This window comes from Sarcophilus harrisii, chromosome 1 (assembly GCF_902635505.1).
Source record: "Sarcophilus harrisii chromosome 1, mSarHar1.11, whole genome shotgun sequence".
NCBI classification, from domain to species: domain Eukaryota; kingdom Metazoa; phylum Chordata; class Mammalia; order Dasyuromorphia; family Dasyuridae; genus Sarcophilus; species Sarcophilus harrisii.
Window position 1 is genome coordinate 51,033,034 of NC_045426.1, and position 14,221 is coordinate 51,047,254.

General features: G+C 39.9%; 1 protein-coding gene across 1 annotated transcript in view; it reads left to right on the top strand.

The window, feature by feature from the left end:
- The window catches only part of SLC6A11 (solute carrier family 6 member 11), a 178,578-nt gene that overhangs the window by 92,307 nt on the left and 72,050 nt on the right, over positions 1–14,221 (top strand). The window contains exon 6 of the mRNA XM_031955206.1: positions 2,995–3,129. Coding sequence (XP_031811066.1) covers positions 2,995–3,129 — 135 coding nt within the window. The remainder of the gene's footprint in view (positions 1–2,994; positions 3,130–14,221) is intronic.

Consider the following 14,221-nt stretch of genomic DNA (forward strand, 5'->3'; position numbering starts at 1 on the left):
CCAGCTCTAATTATTTCTGTCCTAATGGCCAGGAAGGAGGGTTACCACCAGGGTGATTGAGGCAGAACAATTCAGGGAAACTGAGACAGAACAATTAAAGGAAACTGTGGCATAACACCTTGAATTACCTCATTGTTGAAAAGAGCTAAATTCATCAGAGTTGATCATCACATAATCTTCTTGTTGCTGCTTACAATGTTCTCTTGGTCTACTCACTTCATCTGATCATTAGTCTTTCCAGGCTTTTCATACATAGGAACTTAATAAATGTTTGTTGAATTAAATTCATAGTATCATAGAATTTATATTGTCAAGCAGAATGGATGTAAGAGCCTATCTAATTCAATCCTGTTATTTCTACATATCAAATTTTGAAGTTTTAAGAAATCTTAATCTATGATATTATTATGATACGGTTAGAATTATTTTCTGATATTTATGGGAGTGGTGTGGTACAAAAAGGACAGGGCTCAAAAATTGAAAAGAATTTGCTTCAATTTTTAATGTTGACATTTGCTTACTATGACTCTGAGTGGCTATCTTCCTCTCTCTGAGCTTCCATTTCTCTATCTTTAAAATGGACTATTAGAGGAGGAAAGCACTGTAGTAATCTTTAGGTGCTACATAGTAATATTAATTTCTCTAGGGGCTCTCCTGCCAATCATTATATGGCATGGGTTGATGTCCCCTCATTTGTCTTGTTTCTTTCTGCATGCTTTTCAACTTATTGATGTCTTTTCAAAATGGTAGTGCCTAGAGCACTATGGTAAGATCAGAGTGTATTGCAAAAGAAGTGTCATCTCCTTATTGCTGGAAGTTCCTCTCAAAGCAGCCCAAGAGCCCACTAATTGTCATGACTTCCATATTGCATTGCTGACTTATATAATACAGTCACCTAAAGCTGCAGCATATGATATTAAAATACATCATATAGCACTTTAGAGTTTATGAAGCTTCTTTCTTATAATAACTCTATGGACTAGTGTAGATATTATTGTCCCTTTTTTATATATGAGAGGAAACTGAGTGGGAGATTTTTCAGGTCCTAGAAATATATTACATTGTCTTTCTTTTTTTTTTAATTTTTAATTTTATTTTTTATTATAGCTCTTTATATACAAAACATATGTATGGGTAATTTTTATACTTTACCTTTGCAAAACTTTCTGTTCCAACTTTTCCCCTCTTTCCTCCCACCCCTCCCCTAGATGGCAGGTAGTCCCATACATGTTAAATATGATTGCATTTTCTTTCAATTAACTTTGTGATGTAGGTGTAAAATTATTAGAATCCCAGTTTTTCAAAGAGGGGAACTGATATAGATGCAGTGATTTTAAGTATCCTATGGAATAGAAGGAAGGCAATATTTGGAGTCAAGACTTGAAAGATGTGAATTTGACTTTCATTTCATTTTCACTTTTATGATAATACTTTCTGCCTTCAAAATACTTTCTCTGTCTCTGCTTCTTTCTTTGTCTTTGTCTCTCTGACTCTGTCTCTGTCTTTATATCTGTCTCTCTGTTTCTATCTGTCTCTCTATCTCTATCTCTCTTTCTACAATTGGCAGTGTGATAGTAAATGCTTAACAACCAACTCTCCAAAAATAAAAATAAAAAATATAGTCATTTTTTGGTTTCATCCTCATCATTAATATTTTCCCATCACTTTTCTCAAATATGATCAATCAAGAAAACAAACCCTGATATATAGCAATTGCCTGTTTCTGAGGTATAAAATGTTCACACTGAAAATTTAACAATCTTCTTTTGTTTGAGCTTCAACATTTGCTGCCAAAGATTATAGATTTAAAGCTGGAAAGGACCTCAAAGAAAATATTCAGTCTGTTTTACAAAAGGAAAAACTGAGGTCCAGAGAAGTATTTTCTTCTACCAAGAAGAAATCCTTTTAAAAATGCTGAACTTCCTAATCTGCAGAATGAGATAATCAGTACTGAAACTTCCTTTCAAACAAAGCTTCAATGGAATCCCTAGCAGTAAGATGATTTTAAACAATTTGAAGGTCAATGGTCCCAAATTACAAAAGTTGAATTTAGCCCCTTCCATCTTGAAGATTCGGTATAGTATACTGGAATAGAGCACTAATTGTGAGGGTAGAGACTCTGGGTTCAAATCCTTCTACTTCTGAATACTTGCTGACATTTCACTGGACATCTTCTCTGGCTATCATCCATCCAAGGAATGCTTTGACTTTCCTGGCTTCCTTCAAGCTCTAGCTAACACCCCCACCTTTCCCAATTTCCCTTCAATAGTAGCAGCTTCTCTCCGTTGATTATTTCCAATTTATCCTCTCCATAGTTTTTTGCATAGTCATTTTCCCTCCCTATTAGATTGGGAGCTCCTGGAGAGCATGGATTGTTGTATATTCCTTTATATCCCCCCCCCCAGTTAGCACATGTAGTCAACACATAATAAATGTTTATTGACTGACTCATTGATTTCAAGTGACAACCTCTCCCTGTAAAATGATGGGGCTGGTCCTCAGAGTTGCTGACCTTTTCAGCTTTAAATGTGTGATTCTGAATCTGTGGATTTGGTAGATGAGTAGGAAGCTGAGGCTCAAAGAGAAGTAACTTGCTCAATCACATAATTAGTCAGAGGCAGAGCTGGATCTCCTATTAAATTTGATTTCAATATTCCTTCTACACTGAAGACCACTTTTCTGGGAATTTTTCTTCCTTTTTGGTTAAGCATAATACTCACCTATTAGAACAAATTATTTTGGATATAAGAACTTAGCTGTTCCTACTGAGATTTTCTTGTCTGGAAATGCATTCAGTTTGAGACGGTAACCACTGATAAAGGAATAGAATGATTGATAAAAATGAGTTTGTTTCATAAACTTCTCTCTTTCTAGCTCACTTTCTCCTCTGGGTTATGAATGAGTTACAAAATGACTTTCCTACTTCAATGAGTTTTCTTGAATTAAACTATTGGGGGGGAAAGCCTCTCTAATTTCTTTTCTTCTCTTGGACAGGTCGTATATGTCACTGCCACATTCCCCTACATCATGCTTTTGATTCTTCTCATTCGAGGGGTGACGCTGCCTGGAGCTTCCGAAGGGATCAAGTTTTACCTCTACCCTGACATCTCTCGGCTCTCTGATCCCCAGGTAGGCTTTGTTCATGGATTGCCTTGTCCCAACTCTTTCTCTCACTCACTTTGTGACATTTGTCCGTGGATATTGGACAAATAATTCTATGGACTTACTTTCCTTATTTGTAAAAAGAGAAGATTGGAGGAAATAATCTCTTCAAACTCAATGATTTCATAGACTCTGTACTATAAAAATAATTTGTAAGTATGGAGAAACCTATTCATTCAGATCATAAACCAGAGGCCTACTCTCCTTGGCCCATTAAGTGGCATTTTGACTAAATTTGGCAGTACCTAGAAAGAAAGTAAATTGGGTTAGAGATTTAGATCTAGAAGGGACTTGGGAGGTCATTGAATCTGATTAATCCTCCTCATTTTATCAAAGAGGAAACTGCAGCAGACAGTGGTTAAGTGACTTGCCCAGGCTTATACAGCTAATAACTGTTTTAAGGCAGAATTTGAACCTACAGTGTCATTTAGTCTTGCAAATCAGAATATGCACAATGTTGGTAAGTATTCTTACAATTTTAAGATTCTAGGTCTAGGTTAAGAACTAGGTGCAAGTGTTACCCAGTCAGCCCTAAGTATTTAGGTGCACATACCCTGCGGTGTAAGGAATGGAGAGGAATCAGTATGATATGGTGAAAAAATCCAAGTCCTGACTGCTGCTAATTTTCTAGGTGATCTTAGCAAGTCATTTTTCTTCCTATGAAACTCAATTTCTGCCCTTGTAACTCAAGAGGAGTGGACTGAATGATCATTGACAGAATTAGAAGGAATATCCGAGATTATAAGTCAAACCCACTGTACTCCTGTCGAACTGGCCTCCATGCTGTTCCCAGCATTCAACATTCTAACCCCAGTGTTTCCTGCCTTTGTACTGGATGCTGTGCCCCATCTTTTGGTCTGCCTAATTCCTGTGAAGACTGCTCATATGTCACTTTCTACAAGAATTAATTTCCCACCACATCCCACCATCAAAATTTCCTTCCCTGTTTATCTTGAATTTATTTTGTATGTCTTTATCTGTCTAAATGTTGCTTTCCCTCATTCTATGGAAGGGCCCCTCCAACTTTAACATGTGATATGAGATGTAAGCAGGGGCTATTTTTTGTCTTTGTATTTTCCGTGCCTAAAACAGAGCCTGACACATAATAAGGCCACAAATAACTTCCTGCCAAATTGAATTGAACATCAATGATAAGAAGCATTTTGTCTCTGCTGAAAGATTCTACGGAGGTTCATTCTAGCTCGAGGATTTTTTTAAAAATCAGTGTTAGCTAAGGTCAAAGCACATAAACAAGATTTCCATTTGGCTGCGATTTCAATCAGGAGTTCTTTCTCCCATAGCTGATAAGCTGTAAATAACCCTTCAGGAATAGAAGAGAAACATCAGTCTGGAAAGGACCTTTGAGGTTATCCTGCCTGATCCCCTCATTGGTAACAAAATGGGAAGAGAAATAAAATCCTCCATGCAAGTTCTGGGCTTTGGATAGCTAGATGGTGACATTCAGGGCTAGAACAGCAGCTTAGAAACCCATGTCAGAATGCATTTTGTTCAAGCCTCCCCCTCAGTCCAGGGAACCGTGAAAGGTTGTAGCCAGAGTACATCTGTGCTCGCATTAGACAGTTGGAGGAGTCTTGAAGGAACTGCCTCACAGTTTTAGATTCCTAGCACATCACCTGAGGCTGTTTCCAGAGATGCACTGAGAGGTTAGAGAAGCATGTTAGCAATGGATGGGGGATTTTCACAAAAAAAAGCAAGGATATAGAAAGCAGCAAGAATAAGAAAGCAGCAGGTGCAGAGACTTTATTCCCAGTCTTTTTCCTTTGAACCATTTGGCAGGATTCAATTAAGGGGCAGTGGATCTGGGTTCAAGACTTAAATCTTGTCACTTACTGCCTGAATGACTTTGGATTTTTCAAGTCAGTATCAATTAGCATTATTATCATAACCATGAATTAAATTAATCCATTGACAAATTCATAATATACAAACATTTATTAAGTATCTATGTGCCAGGCACTGTGCTAAGTGCTGGAAAGACAAATATGAAAAAGGATAGTCCCTGCCCTCAAAGAGCTTACAATCCAGTGGGAAGAAGATACATAAAAGCTTAAAAGAGGTGGGGGAAAGTACCTGCTATGCCAACATGGAGAAGAAAACAAAGAAATCCAAAGTAAGTGTAGCTAAGTAGGAAATGAGGAGAAATCTGATGAGATCTCAATTCTGTTTCGCTCCTTAAATTGGGTAGTTTATGATTCCATTTGCCACTCAGAGTCAATCAAAGGGGACTGATAAGATGTGTTGTTCCTGTTGTTGTTCAGTCATGTCTGACTCTTCATGACTGGGATTTTCTCAGCAAAGATATTGGCCATTTCCTTCTCCTGCCCATTTTATAGGTAAAAATCTTAGGCAAACAGGATTAAGTTATTTGCTTAGGGTCATACAACTAGTAAGTCTTTGAGGCCAGATTTGAACTCATGAAGATGAGTCTTCCCAATCTCAGTATGCACTCCACAATCCCACCTAGCTGCCCAAGGTGTGAGTAACAAGGCCAATTGAATGATGAGGCTTCAATTATGAATTTACTATGAGGTATGATGATGGAGAAACTAAAGAATTCCAAAATGAGTATACCTAGGTGAAAACTGGACCTCAATTTTCTCATCTGTAAAGTGAAAAGGTTGGATGAAATGTGTAGAATGAGCACTGGCTCTGGGGGGAGAGGACTGAAATTTAAATCCCATCCCTGACATTAATGACCCAGATAATTTTGATCAAATCACTTTACATTCTTGGCATCTTCTTCCTCATCTATAAAGAAAGGGGGTCAGCCTTTTTAGCTTCTGGGGTCCCTTCTACCTTAAATCTGTGACATAGCACATCAACTCCAGATTATTATAGAAGCTTCCAATTTTTAGATTATTTTGCCTGGGGTCTTCTCCATCACCATCTCCTACCACACTTTAGATCCCTTCCATGCTCCTTCTAATCTCCTTTGGAAGTTGGGGAGATCATCATCAAAAGCAAAGAGGATTTCAGAGCAACAGAGGTCAAAGGACTATAGTCCAATTCTTGTGTTTTTTTTTTCTTGGTCTTAATTTTATTTAAATAGCAACAGGAAACACAATATCAGATAAAGGGAATTTCATGATCCCAGCACCACAGTTTCTGTAGGGTTTCTTTTTTTTATTATAATAACTTTTATTGACAGAACCCATGCCAGGGTAATTTTTTTACAACATTATCCCTTGCACTCACTTCTGTTCCTATTTTCCCCTCCCTCCCTCCACCCCCTCCCCTAGATGGCAAGCAGTCCTATATATGTTAAATATGTCGCAGTATATCCTAGATATAATATATGTGTGCAGAACCAAACAGTTCTCTTGTTGCACAGGGAAAATTGGATTTAGAAGGTAAAAATAACCCAGGAAGAAAAACAAAAATGCAAACAATTTACATTCATTTCCCAGTGTTCTTTCTTTGGTGTAGCTGCTTCTGTCCATCATTGATCAATTGAAAGTGAGTTAGATCTTCTTTGTCAAAGAAATCCACTTCCATCAGAATACATCGTCATACAGTATCGTTGTTGAAGTATATAATGATCTCCTGGTTCTGCTCATTTCACTTAGCATCAGTTCATGTAAGTTTCTCCAAGCCTCTCTGTATTCATCCTGCTGGTTATTTCTTACAGAACAATAATATTCCATAACATTCATATACCACAATTTACCCAACTATTCTCCAATTGATGGGCATCCACTCATTTTCCAGTTTCTAGCCACTACAAAGAGGGCTGCCACAAACATTTTGGCACATACAGGTCCCTTTCCCTTCTTTAGTATCTCTTTAGGGTATAAGCCCAGTAGCACTGGTGGATCAAAGGATATGCACAGTTTGATAACTTTTTGAGCATAATTCCAAATTGTTCTCCAGAATAGTTGGATCCGTTCACAACTCTACCAACAATGCATCAGTGTCCCAGTTTTCCCACATCCCCTCCAACATTCATCATTATTTTTTCCTGTCTTCTTAGCAATCTGACAGGTGTGTAGTGGTATCTCAGAGTTGTCTTAATTTGCATTTCTCTGATCAATAGTGATTTGGAACACCCTTTCATATGAGTGGTAATAGTTTCAATTTCATCATCTGATAATTGTCTGTTCATATCCTTTGACCATTTATCAATTGGAGAATGCCTTGATTTCTTATAAATTAGCAACTCTTGTGTTTTTAATCTGGGGACCACAAGGGGGCAAAGTCCAAAAGCTCCCTAAGGTTATCACTTCGATAATGCGCATGCTGGAGAGTTAGAAACCATTAGTTTATATATATTTTTAGATGTAGTATGGAGCAATGGAAAGAAGCTTCTATTATTAGAGAAGTCAAACCCTGGCTCTGTTGCTCATATAATCGAGGGCAAATCATCTTTGTGGACCTCACTTTACTTCCCTGTAAGATGAAAGACTTGGAACAGAAGACATTTAAAGTTCTTTCCAGTGCGGTGAGCTTATTATGAATTGGAGGATTATCTGTGGATTTCCATTATCCATAGACTTCTTCCTTCTCTGGTCCTACACTCAGTGACCATGGATAATTGAGAGTTGGCTCCCTTAGGCTGAGAAAGTAGGGCAAGACTGCTGCTTAGCATCAATACTTTATCAGGGAAAAGGAAAATTACAGTTAAAGGTTCCATAGGAATCTAGTATTGCTTCTTTTAATGGAATCCTCAATTTAGCAAGTCCAGATGCTTTTGTTGAATAAGAAGTCTGTCTTGTTTTTCAATTTGTTCATTCAATTGTACCAACAAAGGACAGTTTGGTGAAATTGTAACGAGGCCTGGTAAATTTCTCTAAAAACCTTGAGTGTTTGGCGGAGACTGGGAGTAGAGACAGCATGGGACAATGGGGAAAATGGTGGATTTGAAACCAGAGGGTCTGAGTTTGAATTCTGTCTCTGCCACATTAAAAAAAAAATAGATAGGTCATTTTCTTCCTTGAGCCTCAATTTCCTTGTAACTTAGGTGACAGAATTGGACAAAACTGGGGCCCATGAACTCTGTGTGTGTGGTGTGTATGTATGTATGTGTAAACATACACATAAATATAAACACATGTGTGTTTGTATATATCCATCTATCTATGTTCCATATATGTGTATATAGTCTCTCTCTATACTTATGTATGTATGTATATATATATATATATATATACATATGTATATATCCAGCTTCAAACACCTATTACTGTGTGATCCTGAGCAAGTCATTTAACTCTGCCTCAGTTTCCCCATCTGTAAAATGAATTGCAAACCTCTCTAGTATCTTTGCCAAGAAAAGTCCAAATAAAGTCACAAAGAATCAAACATGATTGAAATGACTAAATCATAGCAATATTAGCCTGAGAGTTCCAAGAAGAGTAGATTTCTAGCCTCTGCTACTGAACTTTCTACCCTGCAGGTTTGTCCAATGGCAAATATTTGTTGAACTGATACCTGACATTTAACTATTAGCTATTCATTCTTGGGAGAGACAGAGAGACAGAGACAAAGAGAGAAAGACAGAGAGAGACAGAGACACAGACACAGAGAGAGACAGAGAGAGAGAGAGAGAGAGAGAGAGAGAGAGAGAGAGAGAGAGAGAGAGATCAGGGCTGGTTCTCCTAATATGGAAATGGGGGAAGTAACTGAGCACTTTTGGTCACCAGTAAGATTGCCATGGTTAAAACTTTCAAAAGGAAAGGAGAGGGAGGAAGGAAGGAAGGAAGGAAGGAGGGAGGAAGGGAAAAAGGAAAAAGGGAAGGAAGAGAAGGAGGAAGGGAGGGAGAAAAAAGGAAAGGAATTGACATTGATTATTCATCAATAACCATTTATTAAATACCTGTTACATATTTAGAGGTACAAGAGAAAAAATTATATGATCCTTGCTTAAAAGGATCTGATATTCAATTGGGAAACTCATATCCATATGTAGATATATACAAAATAGAGGCCAGGTAATTGAAAGCAATTGGACAAGATCGAGAGACTTCTAAGCAGATGGTACTTGGGTGAAATCTTGAGGGAAACCAAGACTTCTGAGTGATTGAGGCAAAGAGGGAATACATTCCAGGCTGACAAAAAAGGTCAGTTAATTCTGTTCCCCCTGCTTAATTATTTGCAATGTGTCCTTATTGCTCTCTGGAGTAATGGGGAACCTCTGGATTCTCAAATTAATTTCCTTGGGGATTGAAGTTTACTAAGACTCTTAGCTATGCAACAAAATTGCAAGGATAATGTGTTAAAAGGATGAAGACAAATAAAACATATATTAAAAGTTTACTACAAGGCACTTTGCTAAAGTATATAAAAACAAATAAGAGAATCCCTGCCTTCAATGTACTTACTACTGATTGGGAAGACAGAACATAGGGAGGAATGGAAAAGTAGAGATGGGGAGGATCCAGTAAGGTATGAAGACACCCCTGGGGAGGTGACTCAGAGGCATGGGCCCTGGCATAATAAGGGAGAAAAACCACTTAGATTCTGAGGTTCTAGTGGACAGGATGAGGATGACATGGTGAGAAGGCCAAGAAGGGAAACCCTGAAATAAAGGCCCTGGGGATTACCAATAAAAAAATTAACAGGATCTCTCTTCTTAAGAAACTTACAATCTACTAAAAGGAGTCCTAGAGGGAGTCAGAGCAGAAAATACTTATGTGTAGTGGATGGTGAAAGATAGGTAGGATGATAAGGGTAAAGAAAAGATCCCAGCAAAGAGATTTCTGATGATTTAAAGGTGGAAAGAACATGTTTGTCTGGGAGAGATAAAAGAGACTACCTTGAAAGGAGAGAACGATTCTGAAAGATCGAACTAAGAAAGGCTTAACTGGAAATGGAGGCAGCATACACCATGGCAAATTCCAAGAAAAAGTTAGGCTGGAGCAGAGAATGTGACCAGGGGAACAACTGAGGGAAAGGCAGAAGCAGCTGGCAGTGGGCCTGCAATGAATGCTGAGATGTGGGTCTTTCCTAGGACCACCATCGCCATCCACACATCTCCACCCCCAGCCAAAGCAGGTCCCTTTTTAGACGTCACCTCCACAGCATGGAGTCAGAGATCCTTTGTGGACAGCCAGCTTCCATGATAAGAGGATCAATAAATCCAGTCAATCGAGAAGAACTAATTAAGCACCTACTATGTGTCAGGCATTAGGGATACACAAACAAATATGAAGTTGTGCCTGCCCTCAAGGAGCTTACATTCTATCAAGGGAAACAACATTATAGATGCAAGAATAAATATACATGTCTATAGAAATATACACACATCTACACATGTACATACATGTACCTACATGTATGCATACATATACACAACACACATGTATATCCCATCTATACATACACACATGTGTATGTATATATGTACAAAGTCAAGAGGGAAGTGGATTAGCAACTGGGCAGAGCAGGAAAGCCATCATTCAGAAGATGACCCCTGAAGGTTAAGGGCAGCCATGAGGAGGGAGGGCATTCCAGGATGAGGTTCTGGGGAAGGTAAGGATGGGGGGCGATCCGCACAAAGGATTGGAGACAGAAGCCAGGAGGTCATACCTGCCAGAAAGACTAAGAAGGCCAGAGTCTGGGGAGGAGGAATGTAAAATAAAACTGGAAAGATGGGTTGGAGCCAAGCTCTACGGGAGTATCCTGCTTCTCTCATCTGACAGAGAAGGGAGCCAGACCTGAAATATCCTGAGAGGTAAAGCAAAAAGAACATTGAATGAGAAGGTCGCTGAGGGGCTCAGTGGATAGGGTACCAGACCTAAGTTCAAATCCTTCCTTACTTATTATGTGATCCTGGGCAAATCATCTCTGTTTGCCTCAGTTTCCCCAAATGTAAAATAGGGATAACAATAGCACCTACCTCCCAGAATTGTTAGAAGAATTAAAAAAGATAATATTTGTTAAGTGCCAGGAAAACCTTAAAGTATGACATAAATGGTAGCCATTCTTCCTTTTGAATGGAATTGGGGACCTACCGGGTCTTAACCTTGGTTCTGCTCATAATTTATTATAGGATCATGCCCCTCCTCTAAGACCCCATTTCTTTATCTGTCAAAAGAGAGAGGCGACTGTTACTGGATGTCTAAAGCCTTTGTAGTTCAGAGAGTCTGTAGCCAGCCTCTCTCCATAGGATGCTTGGCCATCCCTCTCCTACACCCTCAATGGGAGGGTAAATAGGATTAGCGTCCTGGTGGGCTTTACTGTTTACAGAGGAGACTTGAGGGGGTGCAACACGAGTCTCTCAATTCCAGGGCAGCTGCCTCTACTCGCTTTGCTGACAGCTTACAAGTGCTTCTGACATGCCTATTTGCAGTATCATTAACATTTCTAAAGAAACACAGTCCCCAGACTGTACTAGAGCTTCTGAGATGCTGCTCCCAGACTGTTTCTTTAACATGAGAAAATCCCTTCTTCCCTTGGACCCCCTGAGCCTCTCTAGAGCCTCTGATGCATTTGGGTTTTTCAGGGTAGATTAAGTGTTTAGTCTGAGGTTTTAGTCCTCATATTCAGGACTACCTACCTTCCTCCAGTGAAGGAAGTTGAAGGGCAGTGAAAAAAAAAAGGGTATAAATAAGGTCTCTGTCTTTGGGTGGCCTTCCCAACTGTGCTGGCTCTGCTGTTGAAGAGAGAGGGTTTGTGCACTGGGAGAAGCTAAAATTAAAAGAAGATCTGGACAAAGGCATCCGGCGGAGTTGAAAGATCCTTAGTCTTGGAGTTAGCAAACCTGGGGTCAAGTCCCTGCTATACTCATGTGATCTTGGCAAAAAATTGTACTTCCTTGGGCGTTGTTGTTGTCCAGAAAATGAGGACTAGCCCCATGAGGATCTGAAGAGTCCACCCTGTCTCTGATGTTCTCTGTTCTAAGACTCCCTCTTAGTTCCAATGTTCTGTGTTCTAAGGGCCCTCCCAGCTCTGACATCCTGTGTTCTAAGAACCTTCCAAGTGCTGACATCTTGTGCTCTGAAAACCCTCCCAGCTCTAACATTCTCTGTTCTAAGCACCCTTCCAGTTCTAACATTCTGTGTTCCAAGGGCCCTCCCAGCACTGACATCTTGTGCTCTAAGAATCCCTCCCAGTTCTAATACTCTATGTTCCAAGCCCCCCCCCCCAGCACTGATATCCTGTGTTCTAAGCACCCTCGTACCTCTGATATCCTGTATTCTAAGAACCTTCCCAGCTCTGACATCCTGGGTTCTAAGGGACCTCTCAGTTCTGACATTCTGTGCTCTAAGCACCCTCCTAGCTCTGACATTCCATGAGATTGTTAGACTGATGTATAGGATGTCAGAATGCCTAAGGTGGCTAACAAAGGGGACATGGGGTCCCATTGTCAGTGGCCATGGTTTCTCTGTGTGACTTGGAACAAACCCCTTTGCCTCACTAGCTCAAACCCCTTCTCTGTCACAGGGGGAGAAGAATGCCAAGTCTGACTCCTAGTAGTTTATGTTTGAATAAAGCCTTACACTTTCCAAAGCTCTTTCCTCTGTTGTGAGACAGATGGGGCATGTCAGCATTATCACTCCATGACATCATGGCCCTATAGAAGGGATATATTAGCATTATCATTCCATACCATCATTCTATACCTGGGGAAAAAGGATCTAAAAAGAGATGATTTAGAGGTGTTACACTTGGAACAAGGATGACCTGAGTTCAAATATGGCTTCAGACACTTACTAGTATACCATGAAAAGTCATTTCACTTCTCTGAGGTTCATTATCCTCATCTCTAGGATTCTTTAGATATTCCTCGAGCATCCTTCCAGCTCTCACTCTTGGTCCTGAAATACTGCGCCCCTATGATTTTCTTAAGAGGAACAGGATGGTGCAGTGGCTAGTACACTGGATTTGAAATTGAGAAATCCAATCCTTATGAGTTCAAATCCAGCCCCTTACTAATTGTGTGATCCTGGCAAAGTCACTTAGCCATATTGTCCTCGGTTTCCTCATCTGTAAAATGAGTTGGAAAAGGAACTCCAATATGTATTCCAAGAAAACCTCGAATGGGATCATGAAAAGTTGGACACAAATGGGGAAAAAACAATGAAACAATGGTTAATACACATACCCAGGTTCTCTAACTCTAAATTGAAGGCTTTCTGTATAGCATTACGATGCTTTTGCATAGCTCCAACAAGTGAGTAACACAAGTATTATCATCCCCTTTTATAGATGAAGAAACAGGTTCGGAGACACAACCACACAGAGGCAGATTGAGGCAGAAGCAGGATTGAGATCACAACACTTGTGACTTCCAGTCCCAACTTTTCTCTCTCCACCATACTGTTTCTCTTAGGGCTAAAAGCTGATTGACATTGTTACTGCTCTCTGGCTTGTAGGTAGAGAATTCCTCTGGGTCCCAAACATTTCTGGACCACTTCTCCCATGAGCGCCCAAGCTTTTTGTGTAGCTACTAATGGAAAGTCTTGTGCAAAATCTGTGTTGGCTATACAGGAGCTCTCCTTGTCACCTGCTCCCTTGGAAGTTAAATGACTTGCCAGACTCACAGAGCTAATAAATGTCTCAATTTAAACCCAAGTTTTCCTGACTTGAAGCCCTACCCATTATGCCAGAAAGTCCAGCATCCATAATGCATCTTTATTATTAATATTCCTCCACCCGCTCCAAAGGGGAGCAACTCTGTGGGAGCAACCACGGGGCCAATTTCCCTTTTGATCTTGTGCATTCAGTGCCGGAGGAATCACTGTCCCTGTGCCTAAAGGGAGTGGCTTGAACCTCGGGCCTTTCTTGTTGACTCAGTAAATTAAGATTTTCATCGAGAAATGTGAAGCTCCATAGTGGCTGGACCTCTTTGTTTCTGTGTAGTTGGCATTCCGTGCTCTGTTATAACTTTCTAAACATCTATTTGTCTTCCCTGTCGACTCTCTGGTAGCTTTCAAGAACGGAGTGCTCCTGCCTCGGGCTTTTTTTATGTTCCATCTTTTCAGCATGCTGGGGAGCTGTGTGACCTTGCAGGCAGTCACATTCTCCCTGCTCCCCAGTCCTTCCACTCCCGCTCCTCATTGTGTTCCGAGTGTGTGTTTGGAGGGTGAGAACAGAAGGG